At 33.2% G+C, this 27,522-nt stretch overlaps 5 protein-coding genes across 7 annotated transcripts; 2 read left to right on the top strand and 3 right to left on the bottom strand.

The window, feature by feature from the left end:
* Window positions 1–3,385: 3,385 nt before the first annotated feature.
* kud (oligosaccharyltransferase subunit 5 kud) lies at window positions 3,386–3,950 on the bottom strand. Its single transcript, XM_089695424.1, has 2 exons — window positions 3,803–3,950; window positions 3,386–3,731 (listed from the first exon to the last, which is right to left on the bottom strand). Exons 1-2 carry the CDS (start codon window positions 3,806–3,808, stop codon window positions 3,492–3,494), a joined length of 246 nt encoding a protein of 81 aa, XP_089551550.1. The 5' UTR covers window positions 3,809–3,950; the 3' UTR covers window positions 3,386–3,491.
* Window positions 3,951–4,180: 230 nt separating this feature from the next.
* Window positions 4,181–8,591, top strand: LOC149488266 (uncharacterized). The gene is made up of 3 exons (XM_089695422.1): window positions 4,181–5,419; window positions 5,687–5,923; window positions 6,422–8,591. The coding sequence occupies exons 1-3, from the start codon at window positions 4,357–4,359 to the stop codon at window positions 8,455–8,457; spliced, it is 3,336 nt and encodes a 1,111-aa protein (XP_089551548.1). The 5' UTR covers window positions 4,181–4,356; the 3' UTR covers window positions 8,458–8,591.
* Window positions 8,549–9,631, bottom strand: LOC149488265 (uncharacterized). The gene is made up of 2 exons (XM_089695423.1): window positions 9,255–9,631; window positions 8,549–9,100 (listed from the first exon to the last, which is right to left on the bottom strand). The coding sequence occupies exons 1-2, from the start codon at window positions 9,484–9,486 to the stop codon at window positions 8,736–8,738; spliced, it is 597 nt and encodes a 198-aa protein (XP_089551549.1). The 5' UTR covers window positions 9,487–9,631; the 3' UTR covers window positions 8,549–8,735.
* Window positions 9,632–11,332: 1,701 nt separating this feature from the next.
* On the bottom strand, window positions 11,333–20,487 carry LOC149488264 (uncharacterized). 2 transcript variants are annotated; one of them, XM_089695427.1, is made up of 8 exons: window positions 20,414–20,429; window positions 19,804–20,258; window positions 17,480–17,607; window positions 16,780–16,912; window positions 15,742–15,909; window positions 15,110–15,505; window positions 14,291–14,930; window positions 11,333–13,824 (listed from the first exon to the last, which is right to left on the bottom strand). In XM_089695427.1, coding segments are annotated over exons 2-8 (1,761 nt in total). In that variant the 5' UTR covers window positions 20,099–20,258; window positions 20,414–20,429; the 3' UTR covers window positions 11,333–13,823. The 2 variants fall into 2 exon arrangements, with proteins under 2 accessions (XP_089551553.1, XP_089551552.1); XM_089695426.1 differs by having other exon boundaries at window positions 19,804–20,487.
* A 248-nt stretch (window positions 20,488–20,735) lies between these two features.
* On the top strand, window positions 20,736–25,248 carry EloB (transcription elongation factor elongin B). Of its 2 annotated transcripts, XM_089695419.1 has the most exons (5): window positions 20,736–20,843; window positions 20,964–21,057; window positions 21,360–21,504; window positions 22,086–22,188; window positions 22,665–25,248. In XM_089695419.1, the coding sequence occupies exons 1-5, from the start codon at window positions 20,841–20,843 to the stop codon at window positions 22,677–22,679; spliced, it is 360 nt and encodes a 119-aa protein (XP_089551545.1). In that variant the 5' UTR covers window positions 20,736–20,840; the 3' UTR covers window positions 22,680–25,248. The 2 variants fall into 2 exon arrangements, with proteins under 2 accessions (XP_089551545.1, XP_089551546.1); XM_089695420.1 differs by lacking the exons at window positions 20,736–20,843; window positions 20,964–21,057 and adding an exon at window positions 21,176–21,238.
* Window positions 25,249–27,522: the final 2,274 nt, after the last annotated feature.

Raw genomic sequence — 27,522 nt, 5'->3', positions numbered from 1 at the left:
GTAAATTCAATATACAAGGAAGAACAAGACATAACAGAAAAAGAATTCAAAAATAAATTACAAACATTATTAGAAGAATATAAAGAATTATTTACAGAAGAAATAGGTGAAATTAAAGATTATCAAGTCGCATTTAAATTGAAAGAAGATGCAGTTCCAGTTTATTTAAAGCCACGTCCAGTACCATTTGCATTGAAAAATCAAGTAGAGGCAGAAATTGACAGATTAGAAAAAGAAGGCATATTAGAAAAGGTTACATACTCACAGTGGGGTACACCAATTGTTCCTGTGATGAAACATAATGGAAAGGTACGCCTATGTGCCGACTACAGAGCTACATTAAATAAAAACCTAGAAAATGACAACTATCCAATCCCTCGAGTTGAAGAGATATTTTCAAAGCTCAGCGGTGGTAAATATTTTTGTACATTGGACATTAACCAAGCGTATTTACATATGAAGACAAATGATGATACAGCAGAGATGCAAGCCATAAGTACATGTAAGGGTACATACAAAGTAAGAAGACTGATGTTCGGTGTGAAAATAGCACCAAATGTTTGGCAAAGATACATGGATCAGACATTACAAGGATTAGAAGGTACAGCTTGTTTTTTTGATGATATCGCTTTACAAGGACATACATACATACAATTACTACAAAGAATCCGAAAGGTATTTAATAAACTTAAAGAATGTGGATTACATCTAAACAAGAAGAAGTGTCAATTTTTTCAAAAATCAGTTACATATCTTGGACATAAAATAAATGAAAAAGGATTACACCCTACAGAAGAAAAGATAAATGATATAAAGAATAGCCCACGTCCCACAGATGTTACATCTCTACGTACTTTCTTAGGAATGAAAAATTATTATCAACAATTCATATCTAATTTGGCATCTAAACTAAATCCTTTATACAAGCTATTACAGAAAGATACAAAATTTATATGGAATAAAGAATGTGAAAAAGCATTTCAAGAGTTGAAAATTGAGCTATGTGGAGAAAAAGTACTTATACCGTTTCATGAGAACTTACCTGTCACATTAGCTACAGACGCATCTCCTACAGGATATGGAGCTGTTTTATCACACATTATGCCGGATAAAACTGAACGACCTATAGCATTTGCATCAAGATCCTTAACTAAAGCAGAGAGAGGTTACAGTCAGTTAGATAAGGAAGCAGCAGCCCTAGTATGGGGATTAAAGAAATTTTTCCAATACTGTTACGGCAGGAAGATAATACTCATTGTAGATAATCAACCATTAGCTAGAATTTTACACCCAGAGAAAGTTACACCAGCTACCACAGCCATACGATTAGTACACTATGCAAACTTTTTAGCAGGATTTGACATGCGAACATGCGAACATGCGAATACAGGTTCGCGACAGAACATGCGAATGCCGACTATTTTTCAAGAATACAATATACAGATACAACTGAAAGGAATGAGACAATGACAGACGATGAAGCGTTCTACCTAAATCAAATTGCAGAAATGCCAGTTTCATTAAAGGAAATAAGAGAAGCTACAGCCACTGACCCTGAGTTACAGAAATTATACATAGATATACAGTCAGGAAGAGAAGATACAGGAAGACTATACGAATATTCACTACAAAACAATTGCATATTTTATGGCATAAGAATTGTAATACCTAAAAAGTTACAACCTCAAATATTAAAAGAACTACATAAAGCTCACACCGGTATTGTGAAAATGAAGGCATTAGCCAGAAGCTATGTCTGGTGGAAGAATATAGACATAGATATAGAGAACATGGTAAAGCAGTGTAAAACATGCTGTTTAATGAAAAACAACCCTACTAAAGTACCTATACACATCTGGGAATATCCGAAAGAACCATGGAGTAGAATTCATATTGATTACGCAGGACCATTCATGAATCAATATTTTCTTATTGTAGTAGATGCCTACACAAAATGGTTAGAGGTAATACCTACTACTTCTGTCACAGCTACAGCTACTATTAATATTTTAAAGAAAATCTACACTACGTTTGGCTTACCAGTTACCCAAGTATCTGATAATGGAAGACAATTTAGATCAGAGGAAATGTTAAGATTTTTAAAGGAAAATGGAATACAAGCAAAGTTTACAGCACCCTTTCACCCATCTACAAATGGTCAAGCAGAAAGATATGTACAAACGGTTAAAAATAAACTTAAAGCAATGATGAACGAAGAAGGATGTGTACAAGATAAGTTACAAAGATTTTTAATGATGTATAGAAAAACACCTAATAGTTCTACAGGGCAGAGTCCAGGAGAAATGATGTTTAAAAGAATATATAGAACAAGAATAGATTTAGTGAAAAGAAAACAAGAAGTTAGAGAAAGCAACAATGAAGAATTAAAGGTATACAAAGAGTTTAAACCAGGAGATAGAGTACAAATAAGGATGTATGATAGTAACAAATGGAAATTTGGAAGAATATTAGAGAGGAAAGGAAAATTACATTACAAGGTGGAAGTAGATGGAAAGATACATCACAGACATACTGATCAGATAATAAAGACATCATGCTTGAGTGAGAATATTAATACACCAGATACTTACCGACCAACTTACCTGCAAGAGAGTTCACCCACACCAGCTTCACCTGAAAAAGAATGCATACAACCTAGCCCTACAGTAATAACACATACACCAAGAAGATCATCTATACAGCCAGTAGCAAGTCCAGGAAATTACCAACCAGAAAACCTTGTACCAGAAACAATTCCAGATACACATGAACCTACACCATCCAGAATTGAAATCCGTCGTAGTACTAGGATGAGAAAACCTCCCAATAGATTGAACCTTTAAATTTATAACGAGGGAGAGTGTTGGCGACATAATTTGGACATTTATAATCTGTGCAACTTACAGAGCCACCTGGCAACACTGTTATTCGGGAAGACATCTTTGATTTACATTTTACACGGCATTCTATACAATCCTTTCTGTTAATTACTATTTTACAATTGTTACATTAATAAAGTACATACGAGAGAATTATTACTTTCTATTATCATACAACCCGACATACATAACAGATACCTTGAAAATTGAAAATATATTGTTTTTCTTTTTGTTCTAAGTTAGCCAGGGATGAAGATAATTCTGTTTTGTCATTTGGGATTTAAGAAATAAATGCAATATTTAAAGTTTTCATTTTTTATTTAATAATAATCAGGGTTACAGGCTACCTGGTTTAAAACAAAAACAACAAAAAATTTTGTTTGTTGAAAAACAAATCAATTAAGAAATGCTGAAATGGTTGCACTTATGTTTTTATTATAAGAATATACAGTAAGATATCCCTTGGAGTGATTTACTATTAGAGGAGTATAGAAACACAAACAACATCTTGGATAGTAATTTTTAATTAAACTTACAAAAATAATACAGATTTACATACAAATCATTGGAAATTTTATCATTAATAAATGCATGTATCTTATCGACTATAAGCTAAACATATATGCCCACCCAAAGTAATAGAAACAGTATGCCAAAACCGGAGAAAAGAGACGCGACCAGTGATAAAAGGAGCTCCTTGAAGAGATCTCTTGAGTTCTTTGTGCTCGTAACTTCATACACGAAGAACCACGCAGTGAAGAATATACCAATACTCAACAGCAAAAGTGTAAGGTGAGGAAACACTGCCGGGTTGATTGGCGATACATGGCGAACCATTGACTCGATTTCCAACTAAAACATATAAAACAAATTAAGTCTTATGAACATAAATAAAAATTTCATTGAGTTTTCATAAAACTTACACTCATTTTGCTAAATTATCACAATAAATCACCGGTCGGTAACCAAAAAACTCCAGAAAACGTAGCTTTGTTAATGTCAAAGTCATGAAACAAAACAGAACACGTCAGTCAATAATGATTGACTTTCGGGAACCGTGTGGCCACATAAAAAATATTTTATAATCCTGTAAAGGTTAAATTGAATATTATGATTTACTATCCTCAAATATCCTACCTTTAAGCTCTATTAAATGCCCGATAACATCATGGTTGAAATCTAGATAATCATCAGATATTACTTGAAATCTAAATTCGTATTTTTCTTGCCAAAATAATTATAAAATGACATATTTTGTAATTTTGACATAACAACTTTAGACAATAAAGACATATGTCAAAACGTCAATATCTCAAGAGACAAGAAGAACGAAAATAAAAAATACTATTTTTGTTTTTATTTAAAATTGTATGCCTTTTCATGTTTCATGTGGTATGCTTTAATCATAATAGTTGCTCATGAGAAAATTTTATAATTATCATTTATTTTATCATATGTTTAACATTGAACCTATAAAATGGAATCCAAACCTAAAGAAAAAGTGATGTCCTATGAGGAGAAATCTGTAGGGTCCACTCCATTTTTTAAGTGCGAAGCATGCCCATACATGGCCCTAGCTGAAGACGACATTAAATTTCATTTATTCACCGTCCATCCCGATTTAGCGAAAAGCAATGGTCTCGCAGATAATATTCAAATTCATTGCCCTGGTTGCACTAATGTGTTCGATGCAGAAGAGACCTTGAGAACGCACTTACGAAATCATCATAAAATGGGTATTAAAGATGTCAAAAAGATGATAAAAAGCCTCGTTCAAATTGCATTAAAGAATGCAAAATTGAGAAAAGAAGCCCCAGAGAGTGTACCTCCAGCCAGGCAAGACGTAGCCGATGTAAGAATCCCACAAGTGATTGAAATAGTTCCTGATATATCAAACACAAACAGTGAACAATTACCCAAAGGTGTTGCATTTATATCTGTAGATGAGCTAAACAAAATGAGCGCTCCTAATTTCGAAACAATAGACCCTAAAGAAGTTATACAAGAGGCCAGTATAAATATTGTATACACAAATGATATATCAACACAATATGTTAATGTTTCACAATCAAATATATCAAATTCTCCTTGTAATGTGATTCAAGTGTCGAGTGTGACTCCCGATTTGATATCATCGATACAACCATGTGTAAATATGTCAGAAAGCTTATCACCATCAAAAAAAGATGAACAAACTCAGATCACAGATGAAACAATGCCTTATAAATATAAGGGAAGGAGTGTGACCATGAATCCAGAGGAAAATGGTACATTATGCTCAGTAAACAAATGTTATTTACGTTTGAAAGATCCAAATAACTTGTCTTATCATAAGAAATGTCACCAGAATGGTAAGCTACAATGTCCTGAGTGTGGGAAAGTCTTTCTGACTGTGGACCAGTGTCACACACACTTGTGGAAGATACATGATATTGATGTAGAATTGCCCACCTGTGTGGTGTGTGGTTATAAAACATTCCAGAGGCACAGACTGCTGAATATTCATATGAAATGCCATGAGAATTTGAAGGGACATATATGTAAGTATGTTTTTATATTAAAAACTAGTGGTCCGCCCCGGCTTCGCCCGTGGTACATATTTAGTACCCTATGTCGGTCTCCTGGCTCTAAAATACCTCCCTGCCAATTTTCAGCTAAATCGGTTCAGCCGTTCTTGAGTTATAAGTGGAGTAACACGACTTTCTTTTATATGTATAGATATGATTCAAAGATTGTCTAATTTGACAAATTGTTATAGTGCAAGTTTACTTAATTATTAAAATAAATAATATGTCATTTAATTCCAGGTTCATTGTGTTCCAAATCATTTAAAAACATGAACCAACTGACGAAACATCGGCAGCTCCACAAAGCAGACAATACATATGAATGTCACATTTGTAAGAGACAGTTCCACAGCCAGCCTCGACTGAAGTCACATATAGCAGCCGTTCATGATAAATTGAAGCCCTTTAAGTGCTGCCATTGTGACTATACCGCAGCTAGAAAAGAGGAACTGAAATTGCATTTACGATCACATACAGGTACAAATTGGAGCTTGATTCAATATTAATAACTATCCGCGCCCCGCGATTTCACCCGCCTGGCTCCGCTCCTGGTGTTATATAGCCTATAGTCTTCCTCGGTAAAGGGCTATCTAACACCAAAATAATTTTTCTAATCAGACCAGTAGTTCCTGAGATTAGCGCGTTCAAACTAACAAACAAACTCTTCAGCTTTATAATATTAGTATAGATAATACCAACATCTTTTGCAGTTATGATACGTTTTTATTATTGCTCAGATACATCAAACTCAAAACTTCTTTTAGATACACTTTCTTTTGAATAATAAATATTACCTACATAGGAATTTGTTTAGATAGTCTCCATTACAATCTCTTCGTTTTAGATTTACATCACTAGAAAACGAATCCAATAAATTATGTTTAGACATTGTTGCATTCTACACGAGGCAATTTCATTAAAAGTGATTTGAAATATGAATTATCAAATTTTTATTATAAAATATATTTTTTACAGGCGATAAACCGTACGCATGTGATCAATGCAGTTACCGTGCCGCGGATCACAACTCCATGCGCAGACACAAGAAGGTGCACTCAAAAGATGTTGTATATAAATGTAAATACTGCCCATACAGTTCCATTCAATCCACTGTATTCACTTCTCACATGATATCCAAACACCCCAATATAAACTCTAATGATATCCACTACTGCTCATATTGCACATTCAAATCTATCAATGAAGAAAAATATTTAATGCATCTTACAACACATAGAGATAAAGAAGATATTCAAATGCTATGCAATGTCGAATTAACGAAAAATAAAAACAAACCCTCTTGGACGATACCTACTGATGGTTCGGAAAAAACTGACAAAGAAGACGAAGATAAAGATATAAGTATAGATAAAAACAAAGAGTCTAGTCCCAAAACTGTAAATAAAATACCGATAGAAGTGTATGATTGTGATAGCCTACCCGAAACACTGCCACAGGAATATCCCAAAAATTATTGTACCACATCATCAAATTCGGATCAGTCCTCGAATTTCAACAGCCAGGACATGGTCACAGATCTTAGCAAAGACGACAATAATTCAGATTGTCTAATATCAGAAAGCTCGAACGATACTATGTTAGATCGACACCAATATAATCCACAACATTCATTGCAAATAACATATGACACAACACAGTCAAATTTACACTATCTCAATACTTCAGCGACAATGGAACAAACGTTACTTCAAACGGCCAACGTAGATACGCTCACTACAAGTCACTCCCCAATCGTCAACAGCATAAGCAATAATATTATGGCCAACTTCCCCATAAGATTACCTCCCGCACCGATATCTTTGCGAAATAATATAACTTTGAAACCTGTTGACAAATTATCGCTTCCAATGTCAAAAGTTACGGGACCAATCATAAAACCTACTCAAATTCTACCAGTGCCCTCATCTAGTCATTCACCAATAAATATCACACACGACAACGATGGTGTTCCCAGAAAGAAAGCGAAGATATCGGTTAAGAGCAATCTTATTCTTAAGGGACCAGATCAAGTGAATATGTTCCATTCCCAACAAAAAATGGCATTTAAACAGTTAGAGGACAACGAGAGATATGGCTTAGGTGGTCCTGTAACATTCAACAATTTAATAACGACACAATTCATGCAACTACCCCCAGAACCCGTTTTAAGCGAATCTCCCAATACTATAATGACGTATGCACAAGAGAACATGCTCGGTGACTCGGCTACGACACCGGTTGACTCTGAAATGACAGACGACCCACAAATATTTTCATTTAACCAACAAATGAATGTCAGCTCCATGACAATGCTCCCACCACCACAGAAAATCCAAACAAATGATCCTAGTTACATCAAATTAGAAGCGACGATCAAACAAAACACTCAGTCGCCAAGTCTAGAAAAAATGTGCAATGCCAACTTACTAAACAACCAAGCTCTAAGTAGAGAATATAAAGCATCCCCACCATTAGAAGACATTCATAAAAATATGAGCGAAATAAAGAACGAAGTAAAATCCGATGCATTTTACACGATACCTCTAAATAACTCAACTTCTAATCCGCCTTTAATCGATCAGTACTTAATAGACAATATAATTCCGGAACAATATCCAGCACATATGGATTTGTCTGCGGTAGTCATGCCCGAATTATCCGACCACCAGAATGACGTCATAGAAATTGACGATAATTCAGACGACAACAAGCTGTTACCTCGTTTCGACATGAATTTCCCCTTAGAATCTCTATACTTGATGCAAAATGACTTTCACTTTTTAGAAAATGATATTCAAATGAACAACAGTTCAGAAATAGTAAATGAAATGAATAGAATGGTAGCAGAAGTGCCTATTATTAACCAAAAGGAAAACTTAGATATGACGTCTAATGAGCTTAGTAGTGATTTTCCCAATTATATCCAGGGAAAGAAGGATCCCATGATGAACACGTCGGTTAGACCGACAAATAAAATAAATGTAAAAAATATAGAACTAATGAAAAATTAACTTGTAAGTATATAAGTGTTATGTTTATAAATAAAATAAATCAAAATGTATATAGAGTGAAGTATATTCTGTTGTAGAATTAATAGTATTTTAAAATAAGTTGAACAATAAAAGACTGCTGTTTTGTTTATATATTATGGTGTTTCTATTTATTTAGAGACCTAGACCAGCATAAATGTATGGTAATTTCAATAGTTTGATAGGTCTGAAACCTGTGTAGTCTACTTTAAACTAAGAACGATTTTCTATAACAAAAAAGACATTCTATATTTCGTATTTTATATTTTCGTTTTACAATAAATAGCGATGAAATCTTTACTATCACGAACCTCCTGTGCTGCATATAATTTCCATTCGGCACCTATATCTCCAAATGGTTTCGGATTTGTATGTACGCCATCTTTATTCGGCCCAATTATAATCAGAACATTACCGGAGAAATATTCCAAGTAATTCCTAAACGCATTTCCATCATTAAAATAACAAAATAATAAGGCGGTGTCCACACAATTTTTCAGAACTTGAATTGTATTGCTGTCTTTCTCTAACACAGGCGATGTGATATGGAGATCGATAAAAGTGGGCGGGGCGTATTTACATTTCCACCATGTGCCATCTACTTCTATTCCGGAAACTGGGATTCCTGAAAATAAACAATACCACAAAATTTAAAACTTACTTAATACACTGAACCAGTAGGTAGGTAGGTAGGTACTAGGAAGGTAGGTAGTCCGTAGTAGGTGTAACAAATTTTAAAATTATCATTATTTCTAATCGTAGATTGTTAAAAACCTTACCAGTAGCACGATCAATCATCCACTCCAACAGGCCACTTCCACAACCAATACTCAATATGTTTCTACACTTGAGCTCCGTTATGTTAAATTTTATAAATGCAAAATTTTCTTCACTTGGATACACCCATAATAATTTATTTCTCTCTGGATAATTGTGATACTTTTGCGCTATAGTCTTCCAATCTCCTCTTTTATGTAAGTCCAGAACTTCATTCACAAAATTGTCTTCCATGTTCTTTTTTACTTAAAAATGGTAAGGTTGAAGACGTCTTTATCGTTTTTAGATTAAAAGATAAGAATATTATAATTAAATGCAAAAAGAATCACGTGTTCTTAGCATTGACACTGAACAGTGTACACTACACCTTGACGAAACGCGGGCGTCCGACTACCGATAGTGATAAATAGCTATACAGGTATGGATTATAGTTATATTATTTCGTGCATTGCAATACACTATTTACGGCGAAAAAGAATAAGAGGACACTATTACTGAATGGCATTAGTATCCTTATCCGTGCATAGTGGTAAGTAAAGGGAAGGTCTTTAAGCAAAACGCTTACACCAATTATTCATTAATAATGTATCAGTCACTCAATTAATCAATCACTTTCAGTGAATACATTTTTGCAAGTATCGTTCTAGAACATTTCCACGAACGCTTACAACAAAAATTTATAGTAGTGTATATAAAAAACACAGAATGTAAGTGATTAGATATATAAAAAACACTCCGGCCCTGTATTTCGCTATTGTAGCATTAAAGTTTGGCCACTGGCCAATATTGTTTTACCGGCTGTTACTGTGAAATATATATTTTAAATAAAATACAATTCTTATAGTACTGCGTGGTGCTCATAAAATGTAACTAAACTTTAGAATTTAGATACATTCAATTCTAGTCTAATTTTTAAAAGAATTGTGTATTCAGAATTCTGTCCCTTCTGAATCAAAAATGCATAAACAATAAATATATATTTGAATTATTGGCAGCAGAACTTCAACTCTCTTAAAAACATTACTGTGTTAAGTTACCAGATAAATTAATATATTACATCCTGACTGAACTTAACAACTTTTACATACCTATATGCCATCATTAACAACTACCTTTGAATAGGACACTTCAATTAAAATACAAAAATAACTTAAACATGTTGCTTTATTTGTTTGACTTCATTACAATTGTATATGTACGTTAATCCATAACGACAAATGAAATATAGTACAATAGTAACATATTGCTTTTGTGTGCGTAACACATACGCCTACACTGGACACACATAGCTATAAAACTTCGTTTAAATAAGAGTAATTACAACTACATCAATAGAGTGAACAGGTATGTTATACATTAGCTCACTTGGATATAATTTATACTCACGAAAATAAAAATTACATTTCATATCAAATTTTCGTTATCAAGTTTATACAAATCAAAAATATATTTCGTTTAATATTTCGAAAGAATGCTTTCGTCACGTGAGCGTTAGTCTTTATTCTGATAATTGACAATCAATTTTGAAATGTACTTAAATTAACCTTGAGATCATTACGTGTAAGAGATCACGATCTTCAGTCATGCATGGTGTAGTTCATGCTACAATCGAGCCCACTGCCGCACGAGGTGACCGAAAATAAGTCACGTAAGTAGGGTATTGGGGGGTTAACACTATATGGAGTAATCTTATTAACCAATAGATAATCAGCATTTTAAAAGCATTTGACAGAAATAAATAATCTTCCGAGATTGAAATAAAAAAAGACGGGTTGCACTCCGGGAGTGCCGGCAGAAGTGAAAACTTGATTGTTAACGTTGAGCATGTTTGATGTTTTGGAATGGTATCCGTCTTAAGCGCGTCACACACGGTGAAGATACTATAATATATTATCGATACTGTTATATTTTATATTACAGTATCTTAACGCATCCGGTATCAGCGTCCGGACCATCATTTTTCTTTTTGTCATTGCGTACTAAGACCCCTGTAGAACCGCCATCATGTTACAAATGACGCGAAATTTTGTGGGGCATTTGTAACAGGATGGCGGTTCTACCGGAGTCTTAGTACGCAATGACAAAAATAAAAATGATGGTCCGAACGCTGATACCGGATGCGTTAAGATACTGTAATATAAAATATAACAGTATCTTAAGATAAAATATTATAGTATCTTCACCGTGTGTGACGCGCTTTACGCTTTTTCGATCAGGTCACGTGTCCTGACACGAGTTTAAGATTTTATACCCATTACAGAAAAAGTGCTCAACGCCGCTAAATAAGTATTCACTTCAAAAATTTAAATGCATTTGAAAAAATATTGCTTTTAATTGCAATTTCCTGGAATAAGTACATGAAATAACTAAATATGTATACTTATTGGAATCACCTCGTATGACAACAGACTTATTTCATCCAAATTTAAAAGATAATCTTTTATAAATAACATTGTGACTATTTCGTTAAATAAGCCGTATAATATTATGTAACTTGGACTCCTACATGCCAAATGCCAATACATGGTAACATTCAATTGGTAAAAATTGCAATATACCTATAACAATTTATATCCAAATTTGCCGAAGAGATCAAATAATTTGGCTCAATTTTTTTTAAATCTCACTCATTACGTATACATAGACAACAGATGAAGGCATAGTGTACAGAATCATAGACGAAATTGACATAAAGTTTCACTTCTATAACTACTCGGTATATTCAAGCTGGGTCACTCTTGATACACAGACCAAAAATTTCAATATGTATATATTTCAACTTATTGTGACATTGTGATGCCTCTAGAAACCATAGAATATCCAGATGCATTTATTGGACACCGCGGGATGATCCAGAATTTATGAGTCTACCAATCTACAGTGTACTATTATAATGCACCATAAGGAAAATTATCATTCTAATATATTCCATGAATTATTATCCTACATTTAACCCTTACATTAAAAGGATCATACTATGTTGTATGCAATAATATGGCGACATCAAAACTTCATTGACTAATCACAAAGTTGTCTATGTATATCAATTAGCCAATGATATGAATCACATTACCCCCCTGAAGCAGTCGGGTTATAGTGACAACTTACACCTACAAAGCGTCTTTGACGCACTTACAAACTAAACAATATATATTTATAAAATTGTTGACTTGATCCATCAAAACGCCACATACAAAACCATATAAAACTGTCCTTACATATCTTTACGAGTATAGAATATTTAGCTAAATATTCTTATTATATATTCTCTTATTTTTTTAAACATACACACAATGCCTCATATAACATAACAGTTATGTAAATAGTCAAATGAAAAATGTCAACTAGATCGAAATATCTTTGAGATAGCATCATTTAAGTTTCCCATAAACCAAAAAAATATCCCTTAAAAAGTTTCGATGTTTTCAAAATCGACCTGTATCATTTAGCATAATATTCTCTACTCTTTCACACCAAAACCAGTCTTACCACTTAGCCACATAGGCACCAATCACTCCTTCAGAGCAAACAACTGGCGTTTAACATAATATTAGATCTACATAGCATATTGAAACTTGAAATTAAACTATAAAAATTTCTCTTGATAGAAGTTTCAACTGCAAAATGCTTATTATTGTGAAATCGTAATTTATTTGTTACTTTAAAACATGCGTGTCATAAAGCAGACCGATATGCGTGAAGTGTCATTTCAATACCCTGTTCTTCTTTTAAATACTCATGCGTTTACACCAAGAAGCTTATATCTAATACACTGGAGATTTCAGTATGAACATTAACTTGTAACAAGAAAATATGACGTTGAATGACGCCTGTATGTTTTTTTATCCCTTTCACACCAACTTGCCAAGTTAGGTGTGGTTTACACAGTATAGATTATTTATTACTCGAGCTTGACACCAGAGGAATAATGCGAAAGCAGAATTGGTATTTAAAAAAATATTGATTTACAATGACATTTCAATTTAAAAAATAATTATTTCATTTTAAAGTTAAATTGTTTCTGCTTTGCCATGCATAAAATAAGTCACTTGCTTATATTTTAAGGCTTTCCTTTGTATTTTATGCTTCAATACACTATATAGATCTCATGTACATTTATAAAATTATTTTAACAAAATTCGACAAGCATCACACTAAACATTGCATTTATGTATGTATACCATCATTTTATTTTCTATATTTAGACACTTAATTTTTGAAAAACAATAATTGTAATAACTCAGGCCCCGGAATCACAGATACAATAGAAAATCTATTGTGTCGTGGACCGATCGGGCCGTTCGGGGCTCAATGGGTTAATAGTTTTAAAAACATTAATATTACACAGAGCCTAAACATATGTCTGTATTGCTTTAAAATATACATCAAGAGTCTAATAAAAATGATTACAACATTATCTTATTAGTTATTACATATTTTATATATTCAAATTAGGACAAAACAATGATAAGTTTTCTATCAGAATTAGAAATTAATTAAGGTGGTTAAAATATAAAATGAATAGATAGTAAGATACTTAGCAGTCCGTTTCTTCAGCCTTAACTTTACGATCTGTAAATGTAAAATAAAGAGATGAGATGTTATTATTTAATTATATATTATAGGGTTTTAACTTTAAATTTAAGTAAATTGAATGTTTAAAACTAATTAAAAACAACTATACTATATGTAATAGTTGCACACTATGGAATGTATTACATTATATTTTTGAAGTGAAACTTCTTTATCGGGGTTGGAAAAAAATTTAGTGTAACATTTTTTCGTTACGCGGGACATTTTTCCGTTACGCGCCATCTTTTTCTTATCCCTACCACGCGTGATTCGACGTATTTCTGTAAAGTTGCATAAAGTAAATTATTTTTTGAAAAATAAGGTCATAAGGAAGTTTCACTTCTTACGTGTGTACACTAGTCCGCGAACACAACTTTTTTTTAGCCTTATGTGGTCCTAGATTTGAACTGAAACTTTTAAAAGAAGCAGAAAAACCAAGTGTAATTGACAACAGGCAATAACTTACCAATTGATATCCTGCTCCATCTTGCGCCTCCAGTGCATCTTCGGATTCTGTATGACTTCATTTGGCTCCTTATCAATTTTCTCATACAAAATCTTCTTGTAAATCTCCACATTTTTTATTGGCGCCATCGTCATACTGTCCGGCAAGAATCCTCGCTTGACGTTCTGAAACTTCTCTTGGTCAATCGGCGGGAGCGGTATAGTAGCTTTCCTAATTTTATGAACATACTCATTTTCCGGGCTTGGCACTTTTTTCACGACGTCCCAGTTCCGTTTCTCGACGATGACACTTTGCCGCGCGTTGTTCGCTTCTAGTATAGACAATTTGTCTATGACGTTTGACGTGACGTCATTATTTTTATCTGTGGTTACGCTGATGTGTTTTTGAATGACGTCTTGCGGTAATGGCGGGAGCGGGTTGAGAATCTCCAGTTTAGTTTTCTCGTATTTCTCGTAGGCTTCGCGGGAGATGTCTGTCTGTATGTCCGCAGCGCCGTTCGTCATCTTTTTGAGCTCAGTCTCGTCACAATCTACGGCTGTAGCGGGCACGTATTTAGGATGCGTGTTACGAATGTGCCTCTCTAGATTGTCTTTCCGTCTAAAACGGCGATCGCATAATTTACAGCGGTACGGCTTAGTATCTAAAAAGGTAATATTAAAAAAGTTCAGTATCAGGATCTAAATTTAAAATAATGGCATCAGAATGTGTCTTTATAGACTTAATATAAACTAAACATACTTTGGAATGAATAATGTTTTCTTTAGTGACGCTGGATTTGGTTTAAAATCATAAATATTAATTAATTAAACTGTATCTAACCTGTATGCACAGCGGCATGCCTCCTCATATCCTTCCTCGAGTGAAAAGCTTGCGGGCAGCGCGGACACTGATGCCGTCTGCGCAGTGGCATCGCCACAACAACACTGAGGCTCATACCGGTACCCGCAACCAATACCGTACTGGTACCCCCATCGGTTGCGCCTCTCACACCGGTACCAACAACCGCAACGGTACCCGCATCGGCACCCACTACTACACCCGTCTTAGTGTCCATACCGGTATCTGCTTTGATACCCGTATCGGTATCCATACCGGTACCCGTACCGGTGGCTACGATGCCGGTATCGGCGGGAGTGTTGTGCGTTTGCATGTGTAGCTCTGCCTCGAGACGGGTTTCACTTATGTGCCTGCATATACTGCACGACCACCGCTTCTCTGGATAGTTAGAAATGTTAATTTAATAATGGGTCATACTTTCATGTATGGAATTTTTTTTTTCATTTTATTAAATTGTTATTCAATACCTATTGAAACTTCTAGATGTTGAACTTTATTTACAATGTAAGACGCGTTAAAAGTCAATAAAAAATAAACGTCAGAATTCGACAAATGAAGCAAATAAATTATTTCAATACATACATTACATGATACAATTTACAATATAATCATACTTTTATGTTTGTCCATGTGTTTTCTATAATTGGAGCCGTCGCGTAACTTGGTTCCACATTCCTCACAGGTGTATGGCCTCACTTCCGTGTGAGTTAGGGTGTGTTTGCGGAGGGCGGTGGAGTTGTTGAACCCTTTATTGCATTGGGTGCATGAAAACATTTTCTCTTCTGAAAATATATGTATTTGTTTATTATTGTATGATGATAAAGATTTGGGAAAACGTAAATAATTCAAAACTGTACACAGGCCATGTAACAGTTTGCCCTATTTCCCCTTTTTTAACTGTTCTATTCTATTAATATGTAATTGAATGTTGTTTAAGTATATAAATTTATAAACAATAGAACAAATTCGATCACGAGGCGGGACTCGAACCCGCATCCTTTCGCGCCATTCCGGGGAGGATACCTGACCAATTCAGCCACTCGTGACCCGCCAGAGCAATCGAATTTATTCTATTCTTGTGTTTGTTGTTTAAGTATTTATGGTTATTCGCTTTGTAAACAGTCCCTAAAATTTATTAATTTTCGTTATTTAGTGGCCAATGGCCAATCGATGGCCATATTTTTTCTATTCTTTAAATAATGCTCAAGACAAAACATCTATATATTCAAAATGAATTGTTAAATGTGTTAGTAAGCGCAAAACTCAAGAACTGATTTTGTTAATTTTTTTTTTTATAATATTCCTTAAAGTACAGGGTTGGCTCTTATGGAGAGAAAACGTAAACATGTACCACGGGCGAAGCCGCTAGAGCCTAGACCGCTAGTTATTGATAATCAACGCTTCCAATAATATAATATCAAAGGTAATAGGGCGTAGATGCGTTATACGCGCTCACGAAGTGGCACCATAAATTCAGGTCAAATGACCAGACTTGAATATGTATGTCTCTTTTTTTTTCGTATAGAAACTAGCGTGCCATCTCTTTTTCGGCTTTTAAATGTTAACGTTTGACATGTGCGTAACCGGGGCCATCATTTTTTGAACGATTACTTACATATAACGCATCTACGTTAATATTATATGCTACATACTAGTATGTTTCAGCTTGTGCCGCTTCAGTTTGGACATCTGTATGAAGCTCATGTTGCACACGTCGCACGAGTACGTCCGCTCGTTGCGATGTACCCGCATGTGATACTTGTAGTGGGACTTTGATGCGAAACTCTGAAATTTTACAAAAATCATAAAAAATTGACCACTTACCAAGTTAATACAAGATTGTATGATATATAAAGCATAAGATATTGTTTTATATCTATACTAAATACTAATATTATAAAGCTGAAGAGTTGGTTTGTTTGTTTGAACGCTCTAATCTCGGAAATTACTGGTCCGATTTGAAAAATTCTTTCGGTGTTTGATAGCTCATTTATAGAGGAAGGCTATAGGCTATATATCATCACGCTACGACCAACAGGAGTGGAGCCCCGGGGGTGAAACCGCGCGGAGCAGCTAGTTGGAGATAAACAAAATTAAAACATTCAATTTGAAATAGCTTTGCAAATGATTTGAGCCTATATAATATTCCGTATTAACGCAGATCACAATGCTTCACATTTGTAGATACATAGAACATTTTGGTTAAGCTTTCGATAATTAAATTCGGCCGCTGTTTCAATAATTTTTGACTAACCAAAGTTCACTGACTTCCCACTTAACTGTCTTTCTTTAATAAATAGTAAGCAGACTGCAGTTAGGAGCATAAAATCATAAAATAGTTTAATATCGTACCTTTTTACAATCCGGGCATTGAAAGGGCTTCCGCTGTCCATTACAATATGCATGATAAGACACATGCGTCCGAGATTGAAATTTCTTCTTGCACACTGTACAAATGTAGAACCTGCCTCCATTTGCATCTACAAAAGTAGTAAAAAAGTTTTTAGTATTAATATTCTATACGCTTAGAGCTAGCGCGCACGAGCAACTTTGTCTCCGCAGCTATTTTGTCTCCGCAGCTATTTTGTCTCCGCAACTATTTTGTCTCCGCAACTATTTTGTCTCTCCCACCTATGGGCTAGTATGAAAGTTCGCGCACGTAGCAACTCCCCATACAAATTGATGGGAGAGACAAAATAGTTGCGGAGACAAAGTTGCTCGTGCGCGCTAGCTCTTAGCCACATAGTTTAATAAAATCTTGTATAATAAAGATTTTTTACTTTTGTTTGGCAAATATACATTACTAGCTTTCTACCCGCGGCTTCGCCCGCTTTGTCTAAAACATAATAAATTATTTACTACTATTATTTTTTATTATATATTATTATTAATTATTTACTTTAATGGATGTTATTATACATATAAACCTTCCTCTTGAATCACTCTATCTATTAAAAAAACCGCATCAAAATCCATTGCGTAGTTTTAAAGATTTAAGCATACATAGGGACATAGGGACAGAGAAAGCGACTTTATTTTATACTATGTAGTGATAATATAACACTTGTGTAAATATTTTCTAGCACACAATATTTTCCAGCAATGGAAATTTACCAAATCCATTTCAATAATAAAGTATGATATGATCTCTAATTATGACTCACAATATCAACATTGAATTTTTTTTTTGAAAACAAACACATTATCATAATATTCGTCGTAATATTTATATATCGAAGGAAAACTTAATACTTTACACAGAGAATGATAATTTCTGCATTATACATATTATATTAGGTTAATAATATATATTACAATATATATAAATCTCGTGTCACAATGTTTGTCCTCAATGGACTCCTAAACCACTTAACCGATTATAATAAAATTCGCACACCATGTGCAGTTCGATCCAACTTGAGAGATAGGATAGTTTAAACATGTAGGTACCACGGGCGAAGCCAGGGCGGACCGCTAGTATTAATATATATAATTAGGTTAATTTCAGTGTATTATTATAGTGATTTAGGTTTTATGTAAATCAAGACAATAGGTAACAGCAGAAATTAGAGAAACATCAACCCACTTTCATAATACTACTTTTTTAACAAAAAACTAAATAAACAAAATTTAAATGGAACCAACCCGCAGGTACTATCCCTCAAATATAAAATGAATCAAAATCAGTTGATCTAATCAATAGTTCATATTTGACAACTACAAAATATGGTTAATTTGTAAGGTGTATTGTTGTAAAATGGGGGTAGAGTGGCAATAGAAAGGCCCGAATGGAAGAGATTGGAGGAGGCCTTTGCCAACTGGCTAACGGACTTGCAAAAATGGACAAAACCTACCATATGTAATACATACACGGCTTCAAAAGTCTGATCAAAGGCTAATAATAATAATAATTGTTGTACAATATTGCCAGATTCACTTCGGATATAGAAAACAATGTATGGTGGTGTTAATTGTCAATGGCATATCTATTAACTTCATAACTCTTAGCTAAAGACGCTACATATGTTTTACAATTGGAATGCTATGACAAAGCTATTAATTGCAGACATATTATTGTGTGGTTATAGTTAACAACACTATACAGTGGACCCCCGATAATCCGGCCTCTGTCTAATCCGGCGCCCCCTGTAATCCGACAAGACTTTAAATAGTAGATCACGCAGGTTTGAACAGGTTACAACTTGTACGCACCACCGCTATTGTGCTCGACACGTACGCATTGTTTTACTTAGTTTGAATTTGACTATACTTGTGATAGCGGTAGGTCCGAGCTTCATAATTTAATAAATTAATTATGTACATGATTATGATTAATAATTCTTGATTATTTTGGTACATATGTATGTGCATTTATGCTTGATTTTATAATAAAACGTAAGCTCTCTATTGTTATTTAATTTACTAAATTCGACATACATAAATTAAGTATGATTTGTACTTCAAAGTTCATATAACATAATATAGAATCTTATCATTGGACATGTAATTTGTCGGATTACAAGGTTTTGTAAAAAATTCCGGACTATAGGGGGGTCTTAGGCAGTACTCTATAATCCGACAAATTCGATAGTCCGACACTGCCCTGTATAATGTTTGTCGGATTACCGGAGGTCCACTGTATTTGAGTTTAGTTATTATTCATTTTAACAGCTTACCTGTTTCAACTTTTACGTGTGTTGTTTCTGGTTTAGTTTTCTTAGTTTCCTCTACTTCTGTTATTTGCACCTCCAACGGCAATTCTGATTTTGCCTCTTCCTGGGAGGAGTTATTACCGACACTAGTATTCTCCTTCTGCACACCATTGCTTTCAGAACAAGCATTGCAACCAGACTTTTCTTGCAGCAGACAATTCATACACTTGACATGGCCACAACTTTCAGTGACCAGGCGATTATTTGTTTGGTTTATGCCGTTTTTGTTGTGGCAGTTAACACAAATTTGTGAGTTCATCGTGTAAAATGACTATGTAATAAAAATGAAAACCAGCACATAAATAAACATAATTCGGTTATTGTTGGACAGTTCACCAGAAACTTATAGAAATTTAAAGTTCTTACATATACATGGATTATTCATTGTTTAGATATTAAAGATAATTGTATGAATATGCCTATTGGGATAGAAGCAAAAGATACACAAATTGAGATGCCAAAATTTCAATCAAACATATGACATTATTTTGTAATAATTATAAATTTATATATGCACAAACACATGAGTTTATTAATAAATTATGTCTTTAATTTTTTTCTAAATTTATTTTACTTGTAAATGCAGATTTATGGAATAAATACTTGAAAACTTCACAAGTGCGAGCTTGGCGAGCTTGCAAGACACACAGCAAGACATATTTTGGACGCCAAGTGACATTTCAACGTTCGTTCATTAACTATAGTTAGGTAATAACTTTAATGTCTGAATAATATAATTTACACTCCCACAAATAAAAATAACTGTGTTAAACTTTATTTTCCATCTGAATGGTATTAAATTAACTCGGTTAAACAATACAATTGTTTTTTGTTCTTTAAAAAGGACATCATAATTTTTAAACTGATTCGGCTAGTCATCGACAAAAATATTTATCATCTGTATTTATTTAGTTGTCATCCGATATTTAATTTTGCTTGTACGCCTAAAAGCGTTTTTTTATAAAAATAACTAGTTTATAGTTTTTAATTATAATTTAAACATGGTGAGAATCATATTCAAACTTTCCATGTACTGAAAAACATGATTTATTGTTTGAAATCGTTGTGTGGGTGTTAGATAGACGATTCCCTATATGTAACCTCAAAACGGTTTTTGTTTTCAGGATGTCTTTTTAATGATTAGGCGAAAAAAGTTAACCATCTTCACAGATGCAAAGGATACAACGACTGTATTAGAACTGAAAAAAATGATTGAAGGTGCGTAGGTATTGTAATACTATAGAATAAATCTATTTTTAGTTGCAAGACATTGTCTGACGCTTAAATCGCGTATTACACGGTGTTTTCTTCGTCATGCATCAAAGAGAAATGTACTTAATGTGCTCATAATTCCAAAGTTAATGTATTGAAGCAAATAGTTGCATTTTATTAAGTCCAAGTCAGCAAAATATTATCATTTTGCTTATGTTTTCATCATATTCAGCTATATATTAATTTCTGAGTTTGTTTAAGCATTGTAATGTTTGTATAGTTTAGGAGGTAATGTATTGTTTTTGCAGGTATTCTAAAAGTGGCTCCACCCAGCCAAATGTTATTCAACAAGGACAGTCAGTTGATGGAGGATGAAAAGACCTTAGCTGAATACGGTTTGACCTCTGTGACTGCTAAAGCACAATGCCCTGCTCCTATCGGACTTGCTCTAAGGTTCTTAATTTATAATAATATTGAATAGCAAATAGTTAAATTGTAATGCTGTTCACAGTCATGTATCGAAACATATGGTCAGTATGTTTTTGTTCTCTGTTGTTTATGATACTTTTTATAAAGGTCTATTGGTATTTAACAAGTAAGAATAAGGCTTTTTAGATATATTTTATTTAATAATAATGCTCATTTTTATCAGAAACATGTTATTATTAATAATTTTTGATTTAATATGTTCAATGTCCAGTTTTAAATGAGTATTGATAAGATTATTTAATCTTGACCATACACATTGATTATTATCTTTAGAAAGAAAGAAAGGTTATAATTTATGTTATATATTATTACAGAGATAATGGTATTTTTAGATATAATTACTCATAGTATTTGCCCTCTAATAATTTATATTTGAGATATTTTTATTGCTTTGCTTTTAATTGTTTGTTGAGTCATGGATGACATTGTAGCTCTGGGTGTATTAGACTATCCCCATAAAATAGTCAAGAGAAAGTTCACCTGGCTAATTTTGTATCATATAGAATTTTGCATTTTGGTTATGCATATTAACCCTTTTATTCCAGGAAAGAAAATGGTGAATTTGAAGCCCTGGATCTGACCCCATACTCGTCACCACCAGACCTGCCAGACGTCATGAAGTCCCAGGAGACAAACGGACAAGAACAAGTGAGTGTATTACCATTAATATTTTCAACTAGTTTTCCGGCCGCGACTGCGTTCGCGTGGTTTAAGGAAGTTGTTTGACAATTTGATATTTTAGTTTTATGGCATATGATCACGAAGCGGGTATCGAACCCGCGTGTTTCCGCCATTAAATTCCGCGGGTTCAAATCACGCCTCGAAAGCGACTTCTTTCTTTTATTTAAAATTCTTTTTTTTCTATGACAGAGTATCCTAAATTATTCTCTAGCCTCCAGATTCAAAAGTCATGCTATAAATTACTCGACTGTCATTTTGAAGAATAAATAAACACACTTTGTTTATTAATTTACATACCAGTGTTATAAAATGAGGTTTTAATTATATTTTACTACACAGATAGTATATTATCTTTTTATTTAATTTATATTGGCAATAACTTTCAGACTTGTTTATATTTTGCTACACAATCTGTTAAATAATGTGTCTATATTGTATTTCAGATGGATCAGCATTAAACGACAAAACGACCACTCGCATTTGTGATACAACCATCATCTTAGTATCAAGATATCCTGCTCTTTGGCGACCACAGATAACAAATAATGGTGTTCAAATATTTTTGAACTTGGCAACCCCAATATAAGTGTCACCAAAGTTGAAGGTTAACAACGAGGCAATAAGTCTTAATCTGTGCCCTATTCTGGCACTAAAAAATCAAGGTTCAATTGCATTTTGAAGCTTGTTTGACCTCAATTAATGTTTGAGCAAATAATCATAATTTTTTATGGCAATCGATTATTTGTGTTAACCTCCATAGTTACGCTATTAACGCTTATCTCTTAGGGTTTTTCCATGGCTATATTTAAAGCACATATAGAGAAAATAATTGTCTGTCAGTATAGATAGATATATTTAATATCATCAATTTTTTTAAATCTAACAACACTACTTACTGTTTGTTACAATATTTTTTTTTTTATCATTTCATTGCGTTTATTTATTGATATTATACTTGTGATGATCTTACCTTGGCTTAATTTGAATCAGGGTACACATTTTATGAATTTCAGTGTGATGTAATAGATACGACTAAATGTTCTATGGTTTTGTCGCCTTTATAAATAATTAAAAGTTTCATATATTAATAATCTCAAATGTGCAGCAAAACTGCATGAAACAACGAATACATCCATATTTCTATAATTCATAATTGAAATGTGCAACCTGTTCTAAAAATAGCCCTTTTTAATATTTCATTTGATTAATGTTGTGGTTGTAACATCGAAAACTCACATGCCACAATAATTAATGTTTTGACAATTTACTTAATACATTTAAAACCACATTTAACTAGCGTATAACAGTCTGATGTAATACGTATCATATATTTATCGCGTCTAGATATTGCGTGTGTATCGTAGATGTCACAATTTTCACTAAAACTTGCGTGTTCTTAGCTTTTTATGTCACTTTCAAAATTGTGTACTAATACGGCTATGTATCTAAATACAGTTATAGGTTAACACTTTAAGTATCACTTCATTCTCATGAATATCCCAAAGCGGGACTAAGTAATCATTACGTGTAGTAATTTCGATGTTTTTAATAATTTACTTGTCGTACTTTAAGTATTTATTCGTATGGCAACATTTTTGGTCATACGCGAAACGAGTTCGAAATTATTTTATTGGAGTAGGCCTTTAATGTAACACGTATCCAAATGTTATTAATTTCAAATTAAACAGCATATTATATAGTACGACTTTTACACTTGAAAAACTTTAGTACTATATTGAAAGTCAGTAAATACTAGGTACTAATTTAAGTTAAATACATACTATAAAATCTCAAGTCTTCGTTTCAAATAATACTAAAGTTTTTAAGCATGTCTGACTGCCATTAAAGAGAATTAGTCAATCTTAGTCGATGGATACATTGGCATCGGATGTGCAATCTACGGTTTTGTGGTTATTCTATTAAAATTAATATGGTATTTAACTAATGATAGAATAGGATGGTCTATAGATAATAGTTAAATTGATAGGGTAAATAGGGGCTTTTTATATTCTTGGATCCACAACATTTTGTCTATATCGTGAACCTACCACAAGTTTTTCATAATAATATAACTCTATAATTTATGATTTAGAAGTGAATATATGACCACCTTCGTTTTATCATACTTATAAATTGTTTTTCAAACATCCAGAAATGAAAGCCCAAAAGAGTTGCTAAGGGAATCAACTTGTGGTAGGTGCTCTATGTATATTGAATAGTTCCTCGACATTGACGGTTGCTAATTGTTTTTCATTTATCTGTTTATTTTGTAACAATTTCTTCGATTCTACCTTTTTATTAAAACATGTTAATGAGGTTCTTTATGTTTTTATTTTGAGAGCAGTTGGTAAAATGTTTTATGGGCTCATCAATGATAATTTAAATTAAACATTACTGCTCTTAATGTTCAAATCTTATGGTATTTGAGAAGTTATTTTTTGCACAATACAGTCCCTCTAAACAAATGCTTCATGAAATGTACATTTTGAAACGATTTTTTTAACTATTAAAGATATTATACTGCTCAGCTTTATCTCGATAATGCATCCTACTTATAATATTACCTATGTGTTAGTAAATTATCAACACAGTTCATTAAATAGTTGATAACCAATAAAAAAATCCTTTATTTTCATTGGTGCATATTTGAATGTCGTTTAGTTTAACCAGCACATTTGTTACCAAATTCCTGTCTATCTAAAGTCGTAGTATTAAGTTTTATTGCACTATAATAGGTTTATATTGTAATAATTATTGAAGAAATTCTATTCATTAAAGTGAGCTTAATATAGATTTTTTCGAAAGCCTTTGGAGATTCACTTTTTCTTTCGTAGACCTTATTGTGATGTAAGTACACAGCAATAATCATAATGACAATTTTATGTAGCATTCTAGTTTCACATAAGGGTTTGGATATGACATGAGAACAAACAATAGGGCAAGAGACTTGTGTAAATTAGATTAGTTTCATGTGCAAGTATGGGATATTTCAAGAACCAGCAGGAAATAAAGCTGTTTTGATTTGTTTTGCAGCATTTTTATTTGTCAATAACCCGTTATACCTTTAATATTAATATTCATAAGTTCAATTATAAATAAATAAATAAATTCTTTATTTGCATATTGTGTGTATAGTACATGTCAAGATGATGTCAAGCAACTAAGTTACAAGATCAATTAATATTTGTAGACTCAACTGTATGAAATGGATATATGAAATGGAAAGACATGGGCATACTGATAAATGGCCGCACGCTGACGCACCTTAGATTCGCGGATGATATTGTATTATTTGCAAAAACACCAGAGGACTTAAGCAAGATGATAAATGACCTAGCGTCTGAAAGTGCGAAGGCAGGATTAAAGCTAAATCCGGACAAAACAAAAATTATGACCAATGGCAAAAAATACCCGGTAACAGTGGAACAAAAACAAATGTCATATGTTGAAGATTACATCTACCTCGGCCAACTAATATCCCCAGAGGACAACGAAAGCAAGGAGGTCGATCGAAGAGTTATAAATGGCTGGAAAAAGTACTGGTCTCTTAAAGAAGTAATGAAAGACAATAACCTACACATTTCAACTAAAACTAAATTATTCAACACATGCATCCTACCTGTGCTGACGTATGGAAGTGAAACGTGGGCCCTACCAAAAAACATAACAAATAAACTCCGCATCTGTCAAAATTCCATGGAAAGAAGCATGACTGGCATCAAAAGAAAAGACAAAATAAAGCAAAGCAGCATCAGATACAAGACTAAGGTCCAGGACATAACACTGAAGATAAGAAGGCAAAAGTGGAAATGGGCGGGGCACATGATCAGGGGTAAAGAAAAATGGAGCAAAATTACTACACAGTGGTACCCAAGAGAAGGAAAGAGAAAGAGAGGGAGACCCCAAAAAAGATGGGATGACGACATTAGACAGGTAGCGGGTACAACCTGGGGTAGAGTGGCCTTAGTGAGACCCGAATGGAAGAGATTGGAGGAGGCCTTTGCCAACTGGCAAACGGACACGCAAAAATGGGTCAAACCGAGCATATATAACTACATACATATGTAAAGTCCGAACAAAGGCTAATAATAATAAAAAGACTCAACTGTGGACTCAACACTAGCATTGTGACCTGTGATTGTGACTATTACCAGGGATAATAATTCACAAATATGAAATACTTATAGTATGTAGTAGTATAGGTAAACCAGAATCTGATGGCAATTAGGGAAATCAAAATTTTGAGTGTGCAACCCTAGGGAAAATGGACTGAACGATCTTGATACTGCTTATTTTTTATTTTGTCCTCAATATCATTAGTCACATTACATAAGTGGACAATACTGTACTTAATAATGAGATATCCACTTAATATTATGTAGGTACATACTTACATGTATAATATACAATTATACATATTACTTTTATACAGGTAATACTTATTATTATTTACACAAACCTATATTTGTATATTCATTACCAGTATGCCATGTGAAAATATCGATATAATGATAATGTAGATCAAAACTGCTTATAATTTTTTATAAAATGAAAAAAATAAAAATAAAATAAAATTATGTTTATTTTCGTAAGTATTAACAGATACACACATTATAAAATTGACTTGGACAGCTTGGACTTGACGAATAGCCGTATTGGAAACTCCTGTAATAAGTTTTCATAAAATTATATTCTAATCAACAAACAATATTATAGTTACCTACATATAATATTTTTTAATTTAAAGTATCAAAACGGGTAAGTCCAATTTACCAATAAAATCTTCAAAATTGAAAATTGTGATGTGTTTGACCCTTCTTCATTGAATGTTTTTCTATACACATTATAAACAACACCTCTTGCTTGTGATCGCAGCGGCTTTTTCGACATTTTCGAAGATTTTTTAGACAAAATCCTAAAAATTATTCATCAACTGCAAAAAAGACAAATAATTTGACAACCAATTTGATAGTTGTCAAATAAGTTGCCCCATAAAAATCTTTTATTTCATATAAATAAATATGCCATCAGATTCTGGTAGACCTATAGTATGTCGTACTTTTTAATACTTATAGCATGGACTAATAAATGCTTATAGTTTGATAGCGGATTAAATTTAGCTAGTTCATCATTATAATTTATATACAGTGCCAATCGTAGCGCAAATCTAATGTAATCGTGATGAAAACTAACGCAGTGTGGTTTCTCGAACATTTAAAATACTTTGCTCAAATTGCTCCCACATGAACACTGTTTTTACAAACACATTTAAAAAAAATTATTTATCTTCGTCGACGTCAA

The sequence above is a fragment of the Colias philodice genome, chromosome 5 (assembly GCF_061535455.1).
Source record: "Colias philodice isolate Cphi_HAF_F1 chromosome 5, ilColPhil1 Martin Lab GWU primary, whole genome shotgun sequence".
NCBI lineage: Eukaryota > Metazoa > Arthropoda > Insecta > Lepidoptera > Pieridae > Colias > Colias philodice.
The sequence above is the reverse complement of the archived record's forward strand: the minus strand, read 5'-3'. Positions and strand labels throughout refer to the sequence as shown.